The 27,565-nt window shown below is 42.4% G+C and overlaps 1 protein-coding gene across 1 annotated transcript in view; it reads right to left on the reverse strand.

Annotated features, from left to right (window-relative positions):
- The window catches only part of LOC123762740 (leucine-rich melanocyte differentiation-associated protein), a 292,506-nt gene continuing 264,941 nt past the window's right edge, over positions 1-27,565 (reverse strand). Inside the window, exons 6-9 of the mRNA XM_069332276.1 lie at positions 21,191-21,330; positions 20,447-20,600; positions 19,904-20,045; positions 1-4,650 (exon numbers count right to left, since the gene is read on the reverse strand). Coding sequence (XP_069188377.1) covers positions 4,571-4,650; positions 19,904-20,045; positions 20,447-20,600; positions 21,191-21,330 — 516 coding nt within the window. The 3' untranslated portion in view covers positions 1-4,570. The remainder of the gene's footprint in view (positions 4,651-19,903; positions 20,046-20,446; positions 20,601-21,190; positions 21,331-27,565) is intronic.

A 27,565-nucleotide genomic window follows, 5' to 3' on the forward strand; every position in this document is an offset into this window, starting at 1 on the left:
TAATGTTGTATTTTTATTATCTAAAAATATAAATAGTGTACTTGACATATGAATATTTCTTTCCAAATAATTGTTAACACCTACTGAAAATGATACCAAGGCTATAACTATTACCATACCACCTTTAAAGATATACAGTTCAGGTATGTAAAATGCTTAGTATAAAAGATCAAAGGATATTATGCTATTAATAACACAACACGTACACACATCCTCTTACAGTGCTCACCTAACTAATGCTACCAGTATCCATGGAATGAAATTGTTGTCCATTAACCTTCAATAATGTAGAAAGTGAAAATAGGTTTCATTATATTTTTTCTGGTTAAATGAATAGTTTCCTAGGTTTTGACCAGGTATATACAGTCAATCAAGTTTATATATTTTGCTGTGCACTGCAGTTTAATATTATCAAGATCCACAGGGAGATAATTTGTGCCCAATTGAACAATTCATAATATAACTGCAATACTGTGGTTTGATACGTACTCCATACTTTAGTATTTTGTGAACTTAAATATCTTCAGCAGTTTGCCAGGGGTAAACTGCTGAAGGTATTATACACAATGAATCTGTATTCTAAAACGTAATTCAAACTAGGCATTCAGAAGCTAAAAATGGACTTAAACTACAAAAGTTACATTCTAGAAGTTGAAATATCATTTTGTTAAATGAAAAACTTGTGGTATCCATGTTAGTGACATTGTTAAACCACCAACCACCAGGGGAATGTGCAAGTAGACAGTTTCATTGTTTATGCTGCAAGAATCTTATCTGTTTTATGGTTAAGTTCTCTGCCTTTGATATTACATATACATGAAAGCCTTTTCCCATTTCATATACATATGCAAATCACAAAATAATATAATAAAATTTGATAAAACTAGCTTGAATGTATTTTAAAACAAAGCCATAGATAATTCTTAAAAAAAAAAAAAAAAAAAAAAAAGCTATTTCTACAGAAAATGTATATATTTTAAAGTGAGGAGCACTGTCATTAACACCTGCACTGCACAACCCCACACATTAAGGGGTGTGGTGGTGCACCAGCCAACATGTGATGGTTAGTATATCATAAGATTCAAAACCTCCAGGCATACAAAGGGCTCAAGTTTGCTTCCTCAGGCCTCCAGTAACTGTCCCCCCATCTTTAACAACAATACAAGAGTCCCTCACTTTCCTTCCATAACCTTAGTAATGTGGCCCTACTAAGGCCTACCTAACGTTCCTAAGGCCTTAGGAACGTACAGGGTAGCCATACTATGAGCCACTGAAATTTTAAAAGTGGCTTGTGAGTGATTATCATTATATATTTCAGGCAAAATGTGTGTCATGTCCAATGGTGTGCATATATTTATACACATATAAATATATATTTTCAGTTATATATAATGAACACCATCTTTGAAGCATAGATACAACTTGTTACCTAGAGCATACCTGAAGAGGGTTTCGGGAGTAGTTCTGCTCCCTGAGCCCGGCCCGAAGCCAGGCTCAACTTGTGATAACTTGATCCAACAGGCTGTTGCTTTGAGCAACCATATCCACTACAGCCTGGTTGGTCTGGCATTTCTTGCAAGAACCTGTCAAAGTGCCTCTTGAATACATCTACCTTTGTTCCGACAATATTTCTAATGCTTGCTGGGAGAGTATTGAACAGCTGTGGACCTCTGATGTTCAGACAGTGTTCTTTGATGGTGCCTATGGCACCTCTACTCAATGGTTCTATTCTGCATTTCCTTCCGTATCTTTTGCTCCAGTATGTTGTTGTTTCACTGTGCAAAATTGGGACCTGGCCTTTAAGTATCTTCCATGTATAATTTGATAACTTTCTCGTCTCCTTTCCAGAGAGTACATATTATGAGCTTTAAGATGGTCCTAGTAATTTAGATGCTTAATCTTTTCTGTTCTTGCCATATATGTTCTCTCGATTCCCTCTAATTTGGAGAGCTCTCCTGTTCTGAAAGAGGAAATGAGTACCAAGCAATACTCAAGGCAGGACAGCACTAATAATTTAATCAGCATTGCTGTGGGTCTCTGGATTTGAATGTTCTCAAATCCATCCTATCATTTTCCTGGCCGCCGCTATATTTGCTCGGTTATGTTTAATAAATGTTAGGACCCAGATTCATAAAGTAGTTATGCAAGTACAGTACATGTACTTACTAACGTGGACATCTCTCCTCAATCTTTGACAGCTTTTTTTACATTTATTAAAGTTTACAAGCATGAAAACTTCCCAATCAACTGTTGTTATTGTTTTAAACAGCCTCCTGGTGTTTCGGAGCTCATTAACTGTTTAATAATTTTAAACAAAGCCGCCAAAGATTGAGAAAGGATGTACATGTTCGCAAGCGCTTACATAACTGCTTCATGAATCCGGGTCCTGGTATGCCAGACATCATAATTCCCAGGTCTTTTACCTGTTACCTTCCATCTATGAGTAGGTCTGATTGTGTCCTGTACCGTGTATTTCATTCAAGTTCCTCGTTTCCACCCATACCCAAGTATCTAGAACTTATCACTGTTAAACATCATGCTATTTTTCAGTTGCCCAATTGAAGACTATTTAGTTTAGTTTGTAGTTTTTTCAGTGTATTCTACAGTGGCAATTTTCATGCTGATTTTGTATCTGCAAAGGATGACACAAAGCTGTGACTAGTATTTTTGTCTATATCAGAGATAAGAATGAGAAATAGCAGTGGTGCCAAGACTGTCCCCTGCGGTATAGAGCTTTTCACTACAATTGGGCTTGATGCTACTCGATTGACTGTTACTCTCTGTATTCTGTTTGACAAAAAGTTAAAATCCAATGCCCCACTTTGCCCATTATTCCTATTGATCTAATTTTATGGGCTATTACTCCATGGTCACATTTATCGAAAGCCTTTGCAAAGTCTGTACATACAACATCTGCATTTTGCTTTTCCTCTAAGGCTTCTGTGATTCTGTCATAATGGTTGAGTAACTGACAGACAGGATCTTCCCACTCTAAATCCTTGTTGTCCTGGGTTGTGAAGTTCATTATTTTCCATAAAACTGGAAATTTTATTCCTAATCACTTTCAAAGACTTTTATTACATATGATGTTAATGTAACTGGTCTATAATTTTTTGCCAGAGCTTTACTACGTCCCTTGCACAAAGGAGCTATATCTGCTGATTTAAGTGCTGCTGGTATCTCCCCTGTATTTTCTTCATATTACACTGAGTGCTCATGCTACTGGTACTTCACATTTCTCTGAATATTGTACTGAACTCCACAAGTCAGGATTCAGCGGCTGAGTGCATGGGCATGTTAATTTTTTTTCAAAGTTTTCCGAGTTAATGTTAATATCGGTTATATTATCTGCAGCTTGGATGTCATTCATAAAGACTGTCTGAATCCTCAACTTTCAGGTTGTTTATTGGGGTGCTAAACCTCATACTGGCATTTTAGAATTTCACTACAGTACTTTCTTTGTTGTCCTGTGTGTACAAACCTTCAGTTGAAAGTAAAGGTCCAATACTAATGGAGGGTTTTTGATTTTGATTTTGCATATGTAAAAAAATATTTTGGATTTTTCCTTCTCTTGTATGTTCCAATTCCATTTCCTCAAACTCATATGATCGCTTCAGCATCTGCTCTAATTCTTCGTTCTCCCTGTTTAAATTTCTTTTTTCTTGTGATAATCGTGTCTGTCTGACACTTTCGTGGGCCCGGTGGGGCACCCAAATCGCACTGGAAGGTAGGCTGAGCATTCCCAGTGAGCACACAACCCAGTATTAAGCTCACTCACCCACAATGTTTATACTTAATTCATAAGCAATTGCAAAAATTTTGGCATGACACCGTTTGCATCATGCCGCATACTCGGTATTTTGGTTTTATGACAATATGTGGCATATAGGCAGCGAAAGTGTTAAGTATTTCCGTGATTTTTTCCCCTAATGTAGAGTTGTCTGCGTTCTCTTTCTTAGAGTGGTCCTCTTGCTGACCCTTCTTACAGGCACATGCTTCAAACAGATCATGTATGCTTCAGCTGTCAGTTGGACTTTTCCCTGTGTGGGAGTTTTGTCGCTTAAGACCGTTTCCTATTCAATGTTTGCAAGGGCTATATTTTTTCCCAGTCGATCCACCTATTGTTGAAATTAAATAACCAATGATTGTTAGAATGTTATGAATGTTGAATGTTAGTGAAAAAAACTAAGTGAGAAACATTGAAAATAAATTGACAAAGTTATTTCCATGCGGCAACTCGCCTCATTTTGACCAAAAAAAAAAAAAAAAAAAAAAAAAAAAAAAAAAAAAAAAAAAAAAAAAAAAAGTGCAATTTATCCCGGCCACTACAGCTAAACTACAAGAGGTAGAGACATTTTACTTGGATGTTTGTGCTTCCTAGATGCTAATTAACAATATCAAAATTAAAAATTATGTTTTTGGAACAATTTATTTTCGGCGCACCACGGGAATGTCATTATAAAAGGTGTGCAGTGCGAGGGTAGCATGATACAAAAATGTTACTAGGATTATAGGTCATCCTTCATTTTCTTGTTAAAGGCGACACGATGACCGTCTAGTGAAGGAATATTCAGAGTGCCTCATTTCTGATGAAGCGGTTGCCCTCGGAATGTTGACCCAAGTACCGGTATCGCCGCATTCCGTATGCTCCTGCCGGTAGAAATTTACAATAAGTTTACACTTGTGCCACATTTTTTGTCTAATGAATACTTACTGTAGGCATACAGTAACTAATATACAGTACTGTACATTAACTACGGGCATAGAATAATTGTAAACATGTTTACTGCAAAACCCACCATCGATGCAGAGGCACTGCACCAGGAAAAGGCAGGTGATGTGGGGAAAGGGTACTGTTTAAAGGAATGTGGACAAAAGGAGGGTATCCAATAGGGGTGAAAATGGGGAAAATGGTGGCAGAGTTGGGAGGATGAGTGCCAGAATGTGGAGCTATGGCAGCTGGAGAAAATTCAATTTAGATGAGGAGAGGTAGGAGTTGGGAGAAGAGTGTGGGGCTAGTCACTAGCCAAACAGTGTGAAGACATAGACAATGACATGAAGGCATGTCATTGACATGCCTTCACGATTGCCAAGGACAATCTCAGATGTCCACATTTTCAGATCACAAGCTCGCTGAAGTGCAAACTAACATTATTACTTGTAATAAATCTAAAAAAAAAAGATAAAAATTGAGAGGGGTTGTTCAATAAGTTTAGCTTTAATGCTTAAAGGACAGAATGGAAAAAAACAAGAAACTTGCCAGCATTCAATGGAAAACTTCTAAAAATAAAAATACCATGCAAGGAAAAGTTATGTTATGACCCAGTTGAAACAACTGACTGCCAAAGCATATAAAGTCTGTCTGAAATGTGTTCCTTTGTGGAAAGCCAGAAAGAAAACCAGCTTAGAGAATACATCTCCCTCCAGATTGTCACCTTGTCATGGTGAGGTAATTCACATATGACATCCTGGGGCCAATGGGGATTACAGTACTTTGGCCTCCTCTCCAGGGATTGTACATGCAAAGGTACACGCCTGTAGAAATCTTGTTCAGTTCAACGGATTCCCCACTGAAAAGGTCACCTGTGAGGGGCTGCCTTGGTGGATGTTTTTGGTGCCCAGGCTGAGGCAAAAAGGAGATCTTTGCACCAGTATGGAAGAATATACGATGCAGTTGGACTTCCGTTTCGGGGGAGCACAGGTTGGGACACTGTACCCCTTCCTGTACTGGCCAGTGCTTGCCCTCCCTGGCTGCCCTCGTAGGTGGTGTCCCGTGGCTCCAAGACCGAGACTTTTGAAATTAATGCTGTATGGACACTGAACTGACTTCTCTAAGAGAGGATCTAACTCATGACCAGGCTGCTGAGTTAGCCAGTGATGGAAGGTGGACTACATTTGGCCCAGACCAAGCTGCTGCTTTGACTCTCCCAACTGACTCTCTCTGTTCCCCTCCCACTTCAGTGGCTGGATCGAGTCCCAAGCCCCCAGTGGTGACCTCCTCGTCACCTGAAGTGACTTCGTTCTCATTGTGACAATTGTGCCTTTTAACCCCCTCTTCACTTGGGGGGCTCAGCTCCATAACCCCTTCCCCCCCCCCCCACTCGAACGCATGATTCCTGAACTCGTATAAAGATGATGAACGAAACTAATGAACTAAAGATGATGAGTGTAGATGAACACACTCATCTAAATTCCAGGATTTATTTTGCAGGGAAATTTGTGTGGGCCCTAAGCCTCTAGCTGGCGCACTAAGTGTTGCTTGTTTCTGTTTTACTTAGGCAGAGTATGAGTATTTATGACTCGTATGGTTGCTTCAGTAAGATTTTGTCCAATGTGTTTAATAACTTCTGCTCTGTTGAATCAAAGTTGAAATCTTATTGGGTTTGTAACTGTGCCCTGTCCTGCTAAGTGCGCTAAGTATTTTGATCTTTTGTCACGATGGTCACACAGTTCCTGATAATTTACACATCCATAAAACACCCAGTTGATACAGGGGACACCTATGTCACTTTTAACCCCGCCCAGTCTGGCTGGGTCTCCAGAAATGCCCGGTTAAATGTCAGCATTGGCACAGTTATTTTCCCGCACCATGTTGTGACTGGTGATATGGACATGAAAGACTCCCACGAGGATATTAAATATATCCTCAAGACCCAAGGCCATTCTATCTTGCAGTCTGATACGTTCATTTGACCCCTCCCTTGTGTTTTTTTTTCTGCAGGGATATTCTTGTTCAGGTCCTAAGCCTCTGGCTGATCCACTATGTGTTAATGGTTTCTGTCTGACTTTGGCAGTGTTTTTGACTCTTATATTCGCTTCAGTAGGTATGTTCGTATGTTCAATCAGGGGGCGCCTGACGGCTGACTGCACAGCGCTTGGGATTCGTAGTCATAAGGTTTTGAGTTTGATCCCCGGTGGAGGCGGAAACAAATGGGCAGAGTTTCTTTTACCCTGATGCCTCTGTTCACCTAGCAGTAAATATGTATCTAGGAGTTAGACAGCTGCTACAGGCTGCTTCCTGGGGATGTGTAACAAAATTGGAGGCCTGGTCGAGGACCGGGCCACGGGGTGCTAAACCCTGAAATAATCTCCAAGATAACCAGTAAGATTATGCCCAATGTGTTCTACTTCTCTGTAGAATCGTAGTTGAAATCTTATTTGTTTTGTAACTGCACTGTGTTAGATAATGTTCGAGTCATCTGTCGAGCATTTCTCCAGTGTTGACATTTCCTCTCGTCTTCTGGAACCTGTAAGCCTATTTCCCACATGCACATGGGTATCCAAGCCTGATGCAATGCAAGTGCACTTCTGTTTTTCTCCTGCTCCATTCATCAAAATGAGTGGTTCATAGTTGGTTGAATTTTTGTACCAACCTGCAGATCCTGATGTAGTTGCTGTGTTGTGGTCACTATATATCTTCTTCATTGCTCTACTTCTAATTACTTGCTTAATCTGTGATAGACTGTGTATGTAAATGTCTAATTTCTTCTCTTAGTTGCAAGTTTTGCAGCTTCATCTGCATTGTCATTATTATTTATTTATTCCTACATGGCTTGTCACCCAGTTGATAAGTATCCAAGAACCTGAGTCTGAGTGTTTGCATTAATGTCATGACATTATTAGGGTCCTGGTAGTACAGTCTGGTTCGTTCTTGACTCAAAATCAAGAATTCCGGGTTCGAATCCCAGACGTCACAGTTGCGTGCATTTGGTTGGGTGCATTTAATTTCACCTCATACCCCTGTCCAGCTAGCAGTAAATAAGTACACAGGTACCTATGTATTGGTAAATTACCAAGTCAGCTTGTGGGGTTGCATCCTGGGGTGGGTCAATTATTCAACCTGGTGGAGAAGGGGGGAACTTGATATAAGCCTAGTATGTACTGTATGTATAACCTGGCTTCCTGTTTCTGACACGGTAAATTATTATTAGTGATCAGATGGATGTTGTCAGGTATGTGTTCTTGTTGCGAGGTTTCAATGGCAGCTCTTGAATATGTATGTATGATAACATGTCGGTGTTCAGCAAGAGCATGTTCCAAAGCCATATTGAATGGCTAGCATCTCTGTAAAGTTGAACACCCGTTTGAGAGTCTCCAAATAACTACAGAATTTCCCGCTTTAATTGAAACTCCAGATTCTTGTCCCTGCTGGTCTACTGATCCATCTGTGAAGTATGTGAAGCTGTCAGATGCCAAGTTTGCTTCTATATGCATGTGTGCAATATTACTTAGCAGATTAGGATTAGTCTGGTTCTTTTTTCCTTCAAGAGCCATAATCTTAGTCTGTTGGCAGAGATTCCCAAGGGGCTTGCATAACGAAGTCTGCATGTATTTCGTTAACACCCTTCTCGGTGATTGTTTTTGTGATCTAGAATGTAATTTGTGAACTTGATAAGTGTTTATTGCACAATGGGCCCATTTGTTGGAAGCACTTCTGTCTCGAGCTAGTGCACCAGATATTGTATCTTTTAAGTGAATGATTCGTGGTCTAGTCAATATCTTGGTTAGCATGCAGGCAGCAATCCCTTTTACCATTATTTTTAACACGTTACTTTGGTTTCTAGTCTTAGATTCAGTATTTTAGTCCATCTGAGAGCCCCTATTATGACTCGCCTTGCATCATTTTGAATAACTTCAACCTTTGCCCCCTGGCCAGGAGGAAGAGTGTCATGCAAATGTCATGGAAACGAGGTTTTCCATAAAGATGTTAAAAAAGACTAGAACTGAGGACTCCTCCTTGTAGAGTCTCATTCTCATGCAAGTGGTAGTTTGACACTTGCCCTTGCAGATTTACTTTGGCATACCTGTGCCAAAGGTAATCTTGAATCCATGCTAGCATTTATCCCTTAACACCTTTCTTATTAATGTGCGAAAATTGCTTGCGGGCTTGCAAGTTTGAATGCTTTTTCTAGATGAAGGAAGATCACTATAGCCCGACCTGAGTTAACTGTTCCTAGTAATGTTGCTATGTAGTTGGCAGATCCTACTCCCCTAGTGAAGCCAAATATGTGCTTGTGCAGGCTTCCAGTCTTTCACAGGAGCCTATTTAAGACCATCCGTTCTGTAGGTTTACTAATGCATGATGTTAATGAAATGGGCTTGTAATTGACAGGTTCTTTTGGCTTTGAAATCAGAATGAAGTTGATTTCTTCAAAGAGGTAGCTAGTTTGCCTAGCTCCCAAAGTGCAGTGATAATGTCCAATTTTCCTTGTTCTCCAGCATGACCTGCATACCTTACCTTGAGGTACCTCGAGATGATTTCGGGGTTTAGCGTCCCCGAGGCCTAGTCCTCAATCAGGCCTCCTCGTTAATGGACTGGTCAACCAGGCTGATGGATGTCTCTGCTCGCAGCCTGATGTATGAGTCACAGCCTGGTTTATCAGGTATCCTTTGGAGGTGCTCATCAAGTTCTCTCTTGAACTCTTACGACTCATAACTGAGTCGGGCAGTTATGCCCCTTATGTGTAGTGGAAGCATGTTGAACAGTCTTGGGCCTTTGATGATGATAGAGTTCTCTCTCAGAGTACATATTGCACCTCTGCTTTTCAACGGGGGTATTCTGTACATCCTGCCATATCTTCTGGTCTCATGCGGTGTTATTTGTGTGGGCAGGTTTGGGACCAGCCCCTCTACTATTTTCCATGCGTAAATTATTAGGTATCTCTTCCGCCTGCACTCAAGAGAATACAGATTTAGGCATTTCAGTCGGTCCCGGTAGTTTAGAAGTATTACTGAGTGGATTCTAGCAGTAAAGAATCTCTGCACACTCTCCATGTGAGCAATTTCTCCAGCTTTGAAAGTGGCTGTCATCTTGTGCAACAGTATTCCACTCTAGAGAGCACTAGCATATTGAAAAGTATCATCATCGGTATAGTATCTCTAGTGTGAAAGGTTCTTGTTATCCAACCGTTCATTTTTCTTGCAGATGTGACGGCTACTTTATTGTGTTCTTTGAAGGTAAGGTCTTCCGACATGAGTACACCCAAATCCTTTACATTGCCTTTTCGTTCTCTGTTATGATTTGACAGCATTTTGTACATGGTTTCCGTTTTTATATTTTCATTTTTTCCTTACCGCAGGAGCTGGAACTTATCTTCGTTAAACACCATATTATTTTCTGTAGCCCATAGAAAGACCTGATTTACATCTGATTGGAGGTTTGCTGTGTCCTTTATGTTGTCTTCTCATAAAAATCCTAGTATCATTTGCTAAGGATGATACGGTACTATAGATTGTGTCCTTGTCTATGTCCGATATGAGGATAAGAAAAAAGTACTGGAGCATGCACAGTTCCTGGGGGGGGGGGGGGGGGGACCGAGCTCTTCATGGTTGATGGACTGGATAAATTTTGTTGACTATTACATATTGGGTTCTGTTAGTCAGGAAATTGTAGGAATGTCAGGCTTGTATGAAATTGTCAGGATTGCATTTGCAATTATTGAGTATGTAATGTTATCAGCACCTGGTGCAATGTCCTCTCCTTTTTTGGCTCCGATTAGTTCATGTTTGGTGAAGGAACAATCACGTTCGTCATTTGTAGGTATGCTTTCATGAAAGGCTGTCAACCTCTCCTGTTTTAATTGTTCTTGCTGCCTTTTGACCATTGCAGGAAGCTGATATGAAGCCGCTCTTTCTGCAAATTGGACAGCAAGTCTTTCGCCCTCCTGCAATGGTTGAATACATGCCTGTGGTCGGGCTGGTCGACCTGATATGGTTTTAATCTGACCCCATATCTTGTCAAGACTACACTATGTTCATTTAGAGTTTGAAACTACTCGAACAATTTTGCCTCCTTAACCTCTATAGACACTTATCTTGCTTCAGATATCATTGCTCTTAGCAGAATTCTTCCTTCTGGTGTGGGGTTTCTCTTCAGATGTGTTATGAAGATGTTGACTTTACTGTAGAACCAATAGTTCTTTCATTTTGTGTTTCCCAGAATGATGATTGGAATAGCTTTGTTTGCAGCAGTGGCTGCAATGGCTTCCTGGAGATTGGTCTCGTGTATGTTCAAATCCTTAGCTGGCATAGCATGCCATTTTTCAATTTCCACTTGGTATATATTCCAGTTGGCCTTTATCAAATTCCAACTAGGTGGTGTAGGAGATTGTTCTAAGTTTAGTATGGTGATATTAGCATAGTGATCACCGGGTCTACTTCCCACTTCGTCTGTTGCTTGAGTGCTGTTGAGATGAACATAAGATCAAGAGAATTTCCTTGAATGTGTACTCGCCTAGTTGTGCTTGCGGGGGTTGAGCTCTGGTTCTTTGGTCCCGGCTCTCAACAACTGGGGTTCCCTAGTGTTGGGAAGTGTAATCAGGTATTTCTCGCAGAACTTGCTAAATGGTGCTCATCTGCATTGGCAGGCCCAATCACACCTAACTCTTGATGATGAGCATTAAAATCCCCAGCAATAATTACATTTTTGTGTGTAACCAAGGCATGTGTAATATGAGGAGCTCAACATTAGCCATATTCACTGTTACTGCTAATGCCTCTACTCCATCCCCACATGAAACTGGGTCTATTTTCTGACTGGGTATGGTGTTCCTGACTAGGGTCATTAACCCTCTTTGTCTCCCCTGTTCATACGGTATAATATACTGTATTGCTGATATCCAGCTAATTTGAAGGATTCTTTGGCTGGGAAAGTGTTTCTTCCAAAACAATGATATCTGCTTTCGTACTAATTGAGCTACCTGAGGGGTGTGGTTTTTATTTCCAAGACCTTATATGTTTCCCTGCAATATTCGTAATAGCCAGATGGTGGTTGGTGTTGCCTGTCCTACTAGAACTCCTCTTTGAAATCAACCTCTATATTCTCCACTTTGTAAGTAGTGCCGAGGCAAATCAGACGGCATTCATTGCTCGTGTTCATCTCCTGCATGGTTGAACTCTCATGGTGCTTCTCTCTTGTCTATCACTTCGCTGTTGGTATTGCTGCACATCGGACTACATTGATTGCTCATGCCCGTTTCTTTTGTTACTGGAACCTGTGCATCTCTGCTGCTCAATAGTTCTTTGTTGGTGTTGCTGCATATCAGACTGCATTGGCTGTTCATGTCCAACTCTTATATTGTAAGATTCCGTTGATTTTGACTGGCCACTTCCTTCTGTTGCGATTGTGTTTTTGTTGGATTTTTCTTTTTGTTTCTTGCTTTGAGGTCTGCCTGATTTGACTATTAGTCCCCCCCCCCTAAGGTATTTTGGTGGTCCTCCTCCTCTAAGTGCCTGCGCTTGTACACCTCTCAGTTGTCCAGATATAGCCCTATTCCTTCTGGTTAACATACAAGGGCTCAATCGGCTTTGCAGCACCATTGCTTGGACTTCCTGTAGGCTGAACCTCACCCTCCCCATCTGCTTTGTTTTCCCCCCCATTTGCTGACGTGCTTTCCACTTTTCGTTGGACGATTCTCCTTTCATTTTGGTGATCATTTTGCTTTTCGGCCACCACCCTGGTGGCTTTCCTGTCTGGCCAGCAGGGTGGTGCTGCGGTTTGTTTAAATTATGACTGCTGGGCATGTGAGCTCGCATTTGGGGGGGGGGGTCATTTTTCGTTTGTCAGGAGTTTTTATCCTCCCGTTGCCGTCTCAGTTTAGTTCTTTCTTTAGGGTCTTTCTGCCCTGTTTTGCTCCTCTGGGAAGGTTTTTTTTTTTACCCGGTCTTGTGTTTTGTGTTTTTGAATTTGGGCCTCTAGTTTTGGGCCCCGTGTCTGCTGTGGGATGCATGCTCCGCTGGCTTCCACGCCTTCAGTCCTCGGGTTTTGGTCCATTTTCTGGCAATTTTCGCCAGGGATTTGTTCAGGGTCATGTGTTTGGCCCTTCCTCTCTGTGGAGTTTTCCGCTGGCAAATGTGGTGGTTTGGCCTCCCCCCCCCCCCAAGGTTCGTTTCCAGGTTCCTTTGGTTTCTTCGGTTGCGTTTTGGAGGGTTTTTCTTCCTTTCGGGTTTCCCCTGTGGAGGTTTGGGAGGCCCTTGGTGTTTTCCTCCAGTGTGACCCAGCATTTGCCCATCTTTCTGCATGTTAGATCGGTGACGCCTACGACTCTGAGTCTTGCGAGACGTGTTCCCAGCGCGTACTCCAATTTACCCATTCTTGTTCGAAAGTTCTTAGGGGCCAGGCAGCGTCTGCATTTCATTGTCGATTTTGGTTGATGCAATGCACTAGGTTGATTGCCTGCTCCAATGGCCTGGGGCTGTCCCATTTTTATTGGGTCGTACTTGGTCACTTCGGCCTTGGTTCAGTCCGCGCCCTTGAGTCCTTCCCCCTGCTATTGTGGTTCCTTTGCTTCCCCCCCACCTTCCCTCTGTGACCTGGAATTTGCACAGGATGTGAGCCCAGTGTACCCGCGGGAGTTTTGAATCGCTCCCTATGCCTAAAAACGACACATGGTGCTCTGTGCACCTCGATCCAGCACCTCAAGGCGCTCTGCACAGTGCAGACGTTAAGTATCTTTGTGAGTAAATGGTACACAGTCTGTTGCATTTATCTACCCCCAAATGTTCTACGTTCTCTTTCTGTTCTTAAGCACATGTTGGCTCTTATTTTTTCTCTCCTCTATTCTCCTTGGCTCATCAACCCTCTGGGGTGATGATCTGACAAATATCTGAGGCTGCCTTCTGGAACCTTTCGTCCTCTCTTCTTTATCTGTTCTGAAATCCGGTGAGTCAACTCGTGTTGACGTGCACATTCGCACGCTATCCTGTCTTAATCTTTCTCTCTGTTCTATTATTTAGAGCTAACCTGGAGGGTCATTGATGACCTCCATAACAGTAATCATTTCCCTATCCTCATAACCACCTTTTCTTTCCACCCTCCCCTCTCTTTCCCCAAGTGACAGTTTGATAAGGCTGACCGGAATCTATTTACCCTCCATGCTACTCTTTCCCACCTATTTGATCTGCCTCTTCCTTGAGCTCTCCTTTTTTTATGATGCCTTATTCAATGCAGCCCCCCCCATCCCTCTCTATTTCCTATTCTACCTCTCGAGGCACATGAAAGTGATAGGATTCGGACTGTGTCCGGGCTGTCCACTGTCGGCATGCAGTCTGGGAAAGAAACTGGCACTAACACACGCCTGTTTCCTTTATTTTGTCTTGGAAGGCGATTATGGTGGCCCAGAAGGCCATCTTACAGCTAAGCATGACAGTGGAAATCTTGTCTCCACCCTTACAGCTTGACACCTCTCTCCCTCAGATGTGAAAGAAAAATTCTCAAGATAGCTGGTAAGTTTTTTCCTGATATCTCACTTGTCCTTCACCTTCATGGTTCTGTTGTGGCGGATCCAATGTCAGTCACAAATGAACTGGGTTCTCACTTTTTTATGTTAGCTTCAGTTCTCATCTTCCTCCTACTTTTCGTGCTCATAAGCCCCTTATTGAATCTTGTTCCTTAGAATTTCACAGCCATCTACAGTTCCACTATAATGATCCCTTCTATCAGAACTCCAGTCCACCCTGATCTTTTGCAGTTGTACAATGGCGGGCACAAACGACATTCATTATGAGATGCTTTGCCATCTGCCTAAATGCACCTTTCAGTGTTTGCTGAATATTTATATCCGTATTTGGGAGGAGGGGTCAGGTCCCGAGGATTGACTTGAAGTTCTTCCTATTCTGAAACCCAGTACTCGGGATTTTACCCTGAAGATTTCCATCCCATTTCCATATCTGGAAGCCTTTCAAACATGTGGTCAATGTATGTCTGATGTGGCTTCTAGAACACTACCACCACCTCTCCCTTCCTCAATTTGGCGTTCAGTGTGCCGCAGCACAACTGATGTTTTAGTGGCCTTAAGAGGTCTGCATATGTTCTATCTTTGCTGTGAAAACCTCCATTGTTGCCGTCCTTTTTGACCTTGAAAAGGCTTTTAATAATAATTTATTGTGTCTGCGGACAGGAAGCCAGAGTGTATTCATATACATTAGGCTTTTATAGTAGCTCTTCCCCCCCCCTCCCCCCCAGGTCAAATTAATGAACCTGCCCAGAATGCAACCCCCACAACAAAATGACTAACTCCTGAGTATTTACTTACTGCTAGGTGAACAGACCCATTAGGTTAAAGGAAATGTACCCAACTATTTCTGTCTCACCCCGAGATTCAAATTCGGAATTCTCAATTGTGCGTTGAGGACAAGCCTGACTGTACTACCAGGACCCTTGATCTTTTGCACAATTTAACAACCTGCCCACTGCCTGGAGGTATCATATTCTATCCCATCTGTTCTTTTGTCCATCGTTACAATCTCCGTCTCTTTCTTCAAGGTTTCTCCTCTAACTGTTCATTTAAGTAATGCTTTGTAGCACTTCCTCCAACTCTTTTTGACAATATGGTGGTGTTCCCCAAGGTAGTGTTCTGAACATCTCTTCATGGTTGCCCTCAATGGGCGCCTGACAGCTGGGTGGATAGCGCTTCGGATTCGTAGCACTGAGGTTCCGGGTTCAATCCCCGGTGGAGGCGGAGACAAATGGGCAAAATGTTTCTTTCACCCTGATGCCCCTGTTACCTAGCAGTAAATAGGTACCTGGGAGTTAGACAGCTGCTACGGGCTGCTTCCTGGGGGTGGAGGCCTGGTCGAGGACCGGGCCGCGGGGACACTAAGCCCCGAAATTATCTCAAGATAACCTCAAGAATGGTCTTTTTCCTGCCTTCCCCTCTGGCATTTTCTCGTCCCTTTATATTAACGATCTCACCCTCTGCTGTCGGGGTGATGACTTCCCTTTCTTACAACATCAGCTTCAACTTGTGATTGATGCCGTGTCGTTCTGGGCCACCGATCATTGCTTCAAGTTCTCTTCGACTAAGACTTGTGCTATGACTTTTACTGGGAGGCAGGTCATTCATCTCCCTTTGTCGCCCTATGGTAGTCTCCTTCTGTATAAAGATTCTGCTAAACTTTTGGGGTTAATTTTTTAAATTTGTTTATCTTGGTCATCCCATCTCTCTTATCTCCAATTTTAATGCTCTAAAGCCTTTATCTTACTTAAAGTCTTGTCCTACACTTCCTGGGAAGCTGATAGACACATACTCCTTTATTTATGCTCTTCTCTCATACTGTCTAAACTGGATTATGGCTGCCCTGCACACGCCTCTCGTTCTCCTTCGATTCTTCACCGTCTTGATGCTCTGCACCCTGCTGGGATGCACCTCAGCTCTGGTGCCTTTTGTTCACTCCCAATCCAGAGCTTGAATGTTGAAATGGATGGATTGTCGCTCCAGGATCATCAAGATCGTTACTACCTTCACTACCCTGCAAGGTCTCAGCAACATCAAAGAAAATGCAGAATAGAACCAGTAAAGAGCAGAGAACATCAGAGAATAAATCAGAGAACACTGTATGTGTTCTGAAGAACACTGTGTATCAGGGGTCCGCGGTTGTTCAACACCCTCCCAGCGAGCATAAGAAATATTGCCGGAACAACAGTGGACATCTTCAAGAGGAAATAAGATTGTTTCTTCCAAGGAGTGCTGGACCAACCGGGCTGTGGTGGGTATGTGGGCCTGCGGGCCGCTCCAAACAACAGCTTAGTGGACCAAACTCTCACTAGTCAAGCCTGGCCTCGGGCCGGGCTTGGGGAGTAGAAGAACTCCCAGAACCCCATCAACCAGGTAACAACCAGGTATCATCCTCATTCTCGCTACTGCCGGGCTTTGGCTGTTACCCCTCTGGTGGGGCCCTGTTCCCTTTCACCTCCTTCCTTTGTGTGTTTGGATATCTTGCTCACAAGCTTACAAGTTTGTATTAACAATGTCTCTCCTCATGTTATTCCATCCTTACTTCCTTGGTGAGTCCTACTTGTGAAGTTCTGCAAGTCTTTGATCCACATGGTAAAGTCTTCTGTCCCTTCTCTTGTGCTGAAACGCCTTTTCCTTGAACATTTCTCTTCGTACTCGCATTCTGTTGCCCTCTTCACAGGTGGGTCCAAGTCTGCCTACTCTGTTGTCTTTCCAGGCCAAACCTATATGTGCCACCTGCCTACAGAGGCTAGCATCAACATGGCTGAACTGAATGCTATCTTGAATGCCCTTCATTGATTGTTTTCTGTCACCAGCGCTTCTTTGCTCTAATGGTTGACTCTTGTAATATAAGATAAATGGAAACGGCTCTGGTGAGGTTAAGTATTGGCCATACACGATACCCCAGGCATTTAATGAAGCGCTGCCCTGCCCCTTATTGTCCAAACTACATTGTCCCTCTTACGGTCATGCATCTCCTTGATGAATATTTAGATTTTCAGGATGTTCGTGTGTTTTGCTTCCCAAATGTCCCTCGCGGTCATTGTCCCTTGATAGAATTCTTGGTGAATCCATTGCCTTTGATATCACTTGTCTTATGAGTTTTTGTTCTTGTATTAGCATCCTTGGTGATAATTAGTGCCTTTAGAATATCCTGCAATTTTGATGGTGCTACATAGTCTCCCCGGCTTGGTGTGCCCTTCTTGAGATAATTACTTTGTCAACACAGATAGCACTACAGAAGGAATAATTAACGGAAATGCTTTAGCAGACACAACTATCCCTACAAAGAATTTTTTTTTTATTATTTTGGAGATTGAAGAAATAGAACAGACTGAAGCAATCATATCAGATTGAAACAAAAAATTCAAACGGAAAACCATACAAGAAATACAGAAAAATCCAAAATATTTGTTTGCAAATGTGAAATCGAAATAAAAAATCTCCATCAGTATTGAGCCTTTACTGTACAGTACTTACAAGTGAAAGTTCGTACAGAGGATGAGAAAAAAAATAGTGAAATCCTAAAAAAATAAAAGCAGTATGAGGACATGTTTAGCACCCCAATAAATCAGCAGTCTCCGTGGTGTAGTGGTAAGACACTCGTCATGGGTTCGTATCCTGGCCGGGGAGGATTTACTGGGCGCAATTCCTTAACTGTAGCCTCTGTTTAACGCAACAGTAAAATGTGTACTTGGTTGTAACAAGGATTCTTCGCGGCGGGGATCGTATTCCAGGGACCTGCCCGAAACGCTACGCGTACTAGTGGCTCTACAAGAATGTAACAACTCTTGTATATATCTATAAAAAAAAAAAAAAAAAAAAAAAAAAAAAAAAAAGTAGAAGATTCAGACAACTTCTTTATTCATGATATCCAAACTGCTGAAAATATAACTGATATCAACACAAACTCTGCCACTTTTGAAAGAGATTAACAACATACCCCTGCACTCAGCCCTGGGTCCAGACTCCTGGGACCTAGGGCTGAGTGTGAGTAGAACAAGCACTTAGTGCAGTGTGGAGAAAAAACTTGGGCACTTGGGAGATGCCATAAGTGTTTAAATCAGCAGATATAGCTCCCCTACAAAATGGAGGGAGCCAAGCATCTAAGAATTGTAGATCAGTTGCACTAATGTCCCACATAACAAGTCTTTAAAAAGAGTTATCAGGAGGCAGATGCTCCAGTTTTTATTGAGACCAATGACCTCCACAATCCAGGCCAAATTGGATTTAGAGCGGGAAGATCCTACCTTTCGCAGTTATTTGACTGTAACAGTGCAAGTATTTTGCACTCTTTCATGTATAATTGTGAGTTGTAATTGTGGGTGGGTGTGTGTGTTTGTGTGCGTATGTGCATGTTTTATGATGAGTGAGATGGTAGTGGAAGAGCGAGCCAGCCCCAGCTTGTGCTGACGGCAGTACTATTTAACAAGGAGCCTGTTGTACTGGGTAGTGAGAGTACACAACTTCCCCCACGTTGGGGGTGGCTGGTAGATTCAGTGAGCGACCACCTTGCACAGAGAGAAGGTGACCAGCCAGTCTTCCCACCCTGGTGGATGCCAGTCACCATCAGGGTGTATCCGTCTGAGTTGTGAGGTAAGAGTGTCAGTAATGCATTGTCTTGAAAACCATGACTTATCCTAACCTTGGGAGTGTAGCAGGACAAGCATGTAAATAGCATTTATTGCTTCTTAATTACAATTAGTACTTTTATATTACAATTTTATAAATTAATAAAACAAAACTAAAGTCTTTCAATAAATTATAAAGTAACTCAGGATATTTTAAAATTTTGTATAAAATCGCTATTGTTTAATAAAATTGAAAAAGAAATTTGAAGTCTCTGATGTAGTGGTAAGACGCTCGCCTGGCGTTCCGCGAGTGCTTTGTCCTTGGTTCGTATCCTGGCCGGGGAGGATTTACTGGGCGCAAATCCTTAACTGTAGCCTCTGTTTAACTCAACAGTAAAATGGGTACTTGGTTGTAAAAACGATTCTTCGCAGGGTTTTTATTCCAGGGAACATAGGATTAAGGACTTGCCCGAAATGCTATGTGTACTAGTGACTGTACAAGAATGTAAGAACTCTTGTATATACAAATAAATAAAAAAAAATCTTTATATTTAAAACTTTTGTACATAATCTGAACACGAAAACTTAACCCAAAAATTTTGAGTGTATTAACACAAAATTAGGAGAATATATGGGGAGGTAAATGTAACAGCACAATTAAGTGTATTTATGTACTATGCAGACAGTCAGGAACATACTTATTACATTTAGTATTAAAACATACTGTTTATTCAGAGGAAGGGTTGGGGTATTGCCTTCGTTGCTCTTGATAATAAGATTTACTGAATCAGCTTGACCTACCTGTTCAGAACGCGTACACTAAATAAATACATTCTTAACAATACTATAACTCATTTGTGAATCCAGTTTCATCCAAGCCCTCTTATTTTGCTGCTGCTTAGAGCAAACAGTTGGTCTTTACCATTTTTGTTTGTGCCCCACGTGCCTCGTACATCTTTTGTTTCATGCTTCACTATGTATTTGTGATGTGTGGTTTAGTTACCGCGGCTCCTCCTTAACACTAACCTCCTGGGACTAGCACTTGCAAAAGGTGTTGAGGAAGAAGAAGAATGTAAGCAAGCAACATGATGTGCTCACCTGTGTGGGTGCTGGAGAAGTGATGGTCTGGCAAGCCTCGTCTCCCAGCTGATCCATTCAGTTCCCTTCTGTCCACTGGGGTTCTTCTACCCTTGTGATTTGCTTCCATAGAAGATACCGGAAGTCCCATTTCATCGTATCTCTGTAAATATCAATACCTTATAGTTTCTAAAACTTTATTATTTTTTATTTAAAAGATTAATACTTATTTAATTAATACAATTGTCAATTTCTTTATTTCATAATATAGCACTTCTGCAAGGTAATACCTGAGAGAAAGGGCTAAATCATATATATCACTACTGTATATAGTTTTGGAAGGGGTTTGAGGACAGACTAAGAGGTGCAGTATGTAGATGGAGTGAAGGAAGTGCCAAACCACTTGGACCATCTGGATGAAATGCCAACTCTACAAAATGCAAGGCTATATCAACCACTGTAAGTGGATTGATGAAAGCAAGTGCAAATGAAAGTACTGTAGTGTAAATATGAATAAACTTGAGTTAGAAGACATCTGCTCCCTCCAGTGTATAAAAAACTAACTATTTTAGCGGGTGTTGGAGGGGAGACAGGAAGGGCCGGTGGTCGGATGGTCCTGCTGAAGGCTCCCCGCTTCCTTGCTTCTCTCATCTCGCTGCGTCGTACACTTGTTGAATCCAGGAACTTGAGTGTTTTTAGATGGTTTAATACGTACAGTCTGAAGACAACAATGTGTTTACCAGTAAGAAAAAAATATTAAATGGCATGATATCTGGTGAAGGATAAGACTATTTGCCAGTTCAGATTCATATGAAGTTGTAGGAAGAGCCCTACATTACTATAGACTAGGATATATGACTGGCATTTTCAGAGCTATTAGTGCCAAATCTTTGTGTTGGCATATGTGATTACACTTTTATTCATCACAATTCACTGTAATGTCTCACTTTTCCTCCCTTATGCATGTATCTAGCTTAAAAGCTTATTCTCTTACATATCTATTCTTTATTGATAAAATGACATCCTATTCCCATTGCTAATATTTGTTCATTATAAATGAAATGAATTATAGCTTAGTTATCATTTGGATGCATTTATCAAGCTCCCTTATGAACACAGTGATAGGTCAGCTAGTTATGCCTCTTGCTTTGTATTAACCAGTTCATGGTAAACCATCTCGTTCACTGTGTCTCGTGCAGTCTGCCTGTATTTCACACACTCATCATTAGGTGACAATGTAAATTACAAGAGGTTGGCTTGCTTGTGTAACTTAATAAACGTGATGAAAAACAGGTTTCAGCCACTCACCTGTACCTCTTGTAATCCTTTTCATCTTTGTCAGCCAAGGAGAGCTGATCGGGACAAGCCTCATTTCCCAGGAGGCTCAGGTACCGCAGGTTGGGCAGCCGCTCTCTGATTTGTTCCACCAGCTTCTCCAGGTTGGTGACCTATAAGAGGGATAGGGGGCAAGCACTGAGAAATGTAACACATTTAAATTATTAGTAGCTGAATAGTATAGGAGTAAAGAACACTACATGAGGCTGACATACTAGCCTGGGTGCTATAGCCTATAATAATAATAATTTATTTTGTCGGGGGACAGGCAGTGTATTCATACACGTTAGACATATAATGAGGTCCCCTCCCCCTTCCCAAGGTCAAATTACTCACCCTGCCCAGGATGCTATCCCACAACAAGCTGATTAACTCTTGAGTACCTACTTACAGCTATCTTATCTTGAGGTTATCTTGAGATGATTTCGGGGCTTTAGTGTCCCCGCGGCCCGGTCCTCGACCAGGCCTCCACCCCCAGGAAGCAGCCCGTGACAGCTGACTAACCCAGGTACCTATTTACTGCTAGGTAACAGGGGCATTCAGGGTGAAAGAAACTTTGCCCATTTGTTTCTGCCTCGTGCGGGAATCGAACCCGCGCCACAGAATTACGAGTACTGCACGCTATCCACCAGGCTACGAGGCCACCCCAGGTGAACAGGCACATTAGATAAGAAATGCTGCCAACCATTTCTGTCCCACCAGGGATTTGAACCTGGAATTCTCAACTGTGAGTCAAGAAGGAACCTAACTGTACTACCTGGACCCTAAACATAAGGCTTACATATTAAATGAACTGACATCCCTTTAAATTAATAAAAAAAATAATGAACATAATGGAAAAGGTCATTTCAAATTTATAAATTAAATTTTTTAGCTATTTTATGAAAATGTATTGTAAAATGTTGATCATAAACATTAACAAAACAAAGAATATGAACGTTAAAATACAGGTATTCTGTAAGCCTGTTACAGGTTTACACTGCACTCTAGTATGCTAACTAGTTTGAATGAACTAAAGATGGAAATAGATTTTTGATGTACTGTATACATGTTAACTGGTTTATCAATGTTGTATCTTACTTCTTCTTGAGGTTATCTTGAGATGATTTCGGGGCTTAAGTGTCCCCGCGGCCCGGTCCTCGACCAGGCCTCCACCCCCAGGAAGCAGCCCGTGACAGCTGACTAACACCCAGGTACCTATTTTACTGCTAGGTAACAGGGGCATAGGGTAAAAGAAACTTTGCCCAGTGTTTCTCGCCGGCGCCTGGGATCGAACCCAGGACCACAGGATCACAAGTCTAGTGTGCTGTCCGCTCAGCCGACCGGCTCCCTCCCTACTTGGCTCAATGAATATTGGGGTTCAGTTCCTGAGCCAATTATAAAAGTGTAACCTTTCTACCAATACTTGCAAGATGGGTATGGAATACATGGTATACATGGTATGGAATACATGGTATACATGGTATGGAATACCATGGTATGGAATACATGGTATGGAATACATGGTATGGGTATGGAATAATCTTACCCTGTTCTTTTTAAATTGAAATTTTAATTAAACTTTGATTTATGTCCGTTATTAAAATTAATTATTGAGCTCATTTTGTTGTCTTAAGTTTATACTAATTACAGGTTCAAAACTAAACTATATAAATTAATTATCTTTAAGATTATTTTACTTTAGGATTATCATTTATCTCATTTTTTGTTATATATTAATCTTGACAGTCCTTACTGATTTTTTGTTTTCTCCGCCTAGCTTCTGTATCCTTCCTGGGTATCTACGGTGATCTTTATTATACTGTACTTCAAATTGTTTCTATTTTTTTGTGTACTTGCATTTATTGTTGCGTTTTGCTATAATAATTCTCTAATTGCAGCAGATTTAGTATATGTAAACATCTACCTCAGTATTATAGTAAAATTTTACTCATTAATATAATCTTACCCTGTTATTTTTTTAAATTTTAAATTTAATTGTACTTTGATTTATACATCATTTATTGTAATTAATTATTGAGATCATTTTGTTTTCTTAAGTTCATACTAATTATAGGTTCACAACTAAGTTATAGAAAATAATTTATCTTTAAGATTATTTTACTTTACGATTATTATTTGTCTTATTATTTTTGCTATATATTAATCTTGTCAGTCTACTGATTTTTTATCTTCTCTCTTAACCTAACTTCTGTATCCTTTCTGGCTGTCTTCGTTGATCTTCACTCTACATCTATTTGTTCTATTTTTTGTGTACTTACATTTATTGTTGTGTTTTGCTATAATTACTCTCTATTTACAGCAGATTTAGTATTTAACTGTTCCTGTATTTGCTTGTCTTATTGTATCGTGACCCCATTGCATCTACATGCATACTGATATTGATCCTGATCGAAATCTTCTGTTTCATATCTACACTAATCAGCACATTGACCATTATTGCAGGTATTACACAGCAAATCTTGCAAAAAACCAACTCCTAAATAGCACCTGATTATCATTTTACAACCAAAATGTTAGGTCACTTGGTAAACATTTTGATGATATAAATGCACTACTCACAGCACTAGGTACTAAATTATCATTCATTATTTTAACAGAAACTTGGCTAAGTAAAGACTATACCCAACTCTACAACTTAGCTGGTTATAAAGCCATTCATAACTGCAGGCCTAATAAAAAAGGAGGCGGCACAGCAATATATTACAAAGATACCTTCATCTGCAATAGTGCCATTAGTGATAGAGACGACTATTGTGAATATACCTTTGCCAAGTTCTCCAGTAAATCCCTTAAATCCTCCCTGACTATCGGTGCCATCTATAGATTTCCCAATACCAACATAGCTTCATTCTCAGATAGCGTAAGGAATCTTATCATAAATAACAATCTCAACAAAAATCACATTCTAGGTGATTTCAATATTGACCTGGGTCTTCAAAATAACCCTCTAGTTGACTATTTCCATAACAGCATGAACTCCTGTATGCTAATCCCTCCAATCACCAAGCCCACCCGAGTCACTCAAACATCTGCCACTACCTTGGATCACTTATGGACTAATATAACAGCTCCCCTTACATCTGGGGTAATCTTTGACAGAACAACTGACCACTATCCTACTTTCCTCATAGCAAACATGGACACAACACCACCAGAAAGCAAGAAACTGCCATTCAGGCTACACAGTGAATCAGCTTTAGGCAATCTCTCAAATGCACTTCACAATATTAACTGGGAATCTGAATTCAATAATACACAGGATATAAACTCATTAACTAACCTCTTTCTCTCCAAAACTCTAAGCCTCTACAACACTCACTGTCCCCTCCTTACCAAGCAAGTAACTGACAAAAGAATAAACAATCCGTGGTTCACAAGTGGCATATTCAAATCAATCAACAAAAAACATGAATATGAAAAGAAATTTAGGATTGGCCTAGTTACAAAGGAAGTAGTTAAAAGGTACTCATCAGTGCTTACCAGGATCATAAGAAAAGCTAAACTTTCATATTATGAGACTAGATTCAAAGAAGCAAAAGGCAACATGAAAAGCACATGGAAAACCATCTCTAATATCCTAGGAACTAAACACTCCCACAACCAGATAACACACTAAGGATGGCCATACACTGTCAACTGATTTAGAAATGGCAAATGAATTTAATAGCTTCTTTTCATCGGTTGGTGCTAACCTCGCCAGTAAAATCCCACAGACCCAGAAACATATCAACACATATCTCTCAGGCAGCTATCCAAACTATCTCCTCCTTTCACCAATCAGCCCGACAGATGTTGTGTCCATCATATACTCACTAAAAACCAAGGCTGGGAACATCAGTGAAATCCCGTCCATTGTATACAAGAGGGCCTCCCATGCCCTTGCACCACCCATAGCTCTGCTGTTCCAAATCCCTAGTGTCATACCTTTCCTGATATCCATAAAAAAAGCAAGAGTAAGCCAGTTCATAAAGGAGGCAATCCGGCAGACAAAAAAATTATAGACCAATATCAAACCTACCCATACTATCAAAAATATTTGAAAAAATTATCTACAAACAGCTCTACTCCTACCTCATAAAATTCGACATACTCAGCCCCTGCCAGTTTGGCTTCCGCTCCCAAAAAAACCAGCGTTGAATGTAATGAAACACCATTTTCTGGGTGAGTCCCGGAGGCTCCCCGGAGCTATCCCAGGCTGATATGCTAATGTCAGACTTTGGCATCAGTCATGTGTATGGAGTTCTTAGGCCTACCGGGGACCACGGCCAGAACCGGGCCCCCTTAGAGAGGCAAGGGGAGCAATGGCCTATAGAAGCCCCCGTGTAGTTGGAAGCATTCTATGTCTGCCATCGACCGGAACAGGCACCCAGAAAGGTAAGCGCCCCAAAACAAACCCCTATTCTGGTTAAAATTGCTACCAAAAACCGAACTAGTGGATAGAACTCCCCAACCGAAAACAAGCAAACTAGTGTGACGTCACACACTGCCGCGCCGCTGTCTGCGCAGCTCCCCCCTCCCCGGGAGGGGGAAGGGGGAGCCCCAGACCCCCCGCGCCGGCTACCCACACCTCAGTTCTTGAGGCTGGATGTCAAAAACGCGAAAAACCGCCGACCAGGAGGGAGGGAGGGATGCCGGGGAGCCTCCGGGACTCGCCCAGAAAATGGCGTTTCATTACATTCAACGCTGGTTTTCTGGGGGGAGCCCCGTCGGCTCCCCGGAGCTAACTACCCACAGACAGAAAAAGAGGGACTTACCCGGGAGGCGGTTGTCGCTCACCCCTCAACTCGAAGCCGAGACAACTGGCTGCAACCGCCGACCCAAAGCAACACAGGCCCGACGAGGCCCAGGGACATTCACAAGGTAACGAGCAGCCAGGACCCTGTTCGACCGCCAAAATCCCATGCCCGAATATCAGACCAAGACATATTCCCAAAGACGGCAGCAAGAGCCGCGAACTTACGAACGTCATGGGCACGGGGATAGACCGCAGGCTGGCTGGACCTAATAACCCTGCGGACGACCTGAGAGACCCGAACCCGCGAACAGGGAAGAAGGGAAACCGGATCAACCCACAGCGCGTCCCCGGACACAGAAGCTGTGGCGCGCAAATAACGGTGAAGTGCCGCAACCGGACACAAAACATGATGCACCGCCGGCCTGACCAACCAAGCATCAACCACCCATGGACCCCTCCGGAACGCAGCAGTCTCATTCTTCGCCAGAAAAGAAGGAGACGGCTGCAAACGAACAAAACAATCACCACGACCCAAGAGCAGAAACCCCTGCGCCGGAGGAGAGCACGAAGCTCCCCTACCCGACCCCCAGAGGCCAAAGCCAACAAGAAAAGTGCATTGGAAAAACAATCCTGGACCGAAGGGGCCACAACGAAACGAGGAGATGAAAGGAAAGCGAGCACTGTCCAAAGACCAGGACGGCTCAGGCGGCGCATCAGCAGGCCGGAGGTGAAACAATGCACGAGACAGCTTGCGAAACGGCGCAGACGTAACATCGATACCGAAAGCAAGCTGAAGCGGCTCCGCCAGCGCCACACGATACGAAGCGACAGTGTTAGGCATAAGATGACGGTCCTGAAATAACCACGAGAGGAAGGACAAGACCACCCGAACAGACAAGGAGCTAACACGACGAAGACGCAAAAAGAAACGGAAGGACCGCCAGGAAACTTCATGCTGCCGCCGAGAAGAAGCCCTCAGGTGGGACACCAACAAGGAGGCCACCTGTTCACCATAGAGATGATGATAGACTCGAGTGAAAAAAACCATACGCGAAGACTCGAGAAGATCGAACCAGCTACGTGACACACCGGCCCGATCTGCTGAAAGAGGCGGAGCCGCGGGAAAACCCTCGGGTTCGGACACCGAGCAACCAGCGCCTGAAACCAAGGCTGGGCCGGCCACCAAGGGGCCAGAAGGACAACTCTCCCCCGGTAAGTCTCTAAGCGAGTCAGGACCTGGAGCAACAGCCGAACCGGGGGAAAGAGGTACAGGAACCCCCATCTCGACCAGTCTAGCCGAAAGGCATCGACCCCAACGGCCTCGCAATCGGGGAAGGGCGCCTCAAACGGGAAGACGCCGCGACCACGCCGACGCGAAGAGGTCCACTTTGGGGCACCCGAACGTCTGGCAAAGCCAACGGAAGGACTCGTCGTCGACCGTCCACTCCGTGGAGAGGGGAACGAAGCGAGACAGGGCGTCGGCCAAGACGTTGGACACGCCCCGTACGTGAACCGCCAGGAGAGCCAAACCCCGAGAACTCAGCAGACGAGTCACCCAAAGCGACCAACCTCAAAGAGACAAGGACCGCATCGAACCCCTTCGGTTCAGG

Source organism: Procambarus clarkii, chromosome 27, assembly GCF_040958095.1.
Source record: "Procambarus clarkii isolate CNS0578487 chromosome 27, FALCON_Pclarkii_2.0, whole genome shotgun sequence".
Lineage (NCBI taxonomy): Eukaryota > Metazoa > Arthropoda > Malacostraca > Decapoda > Cambaridae > Procambarus > Procambarus clarkii.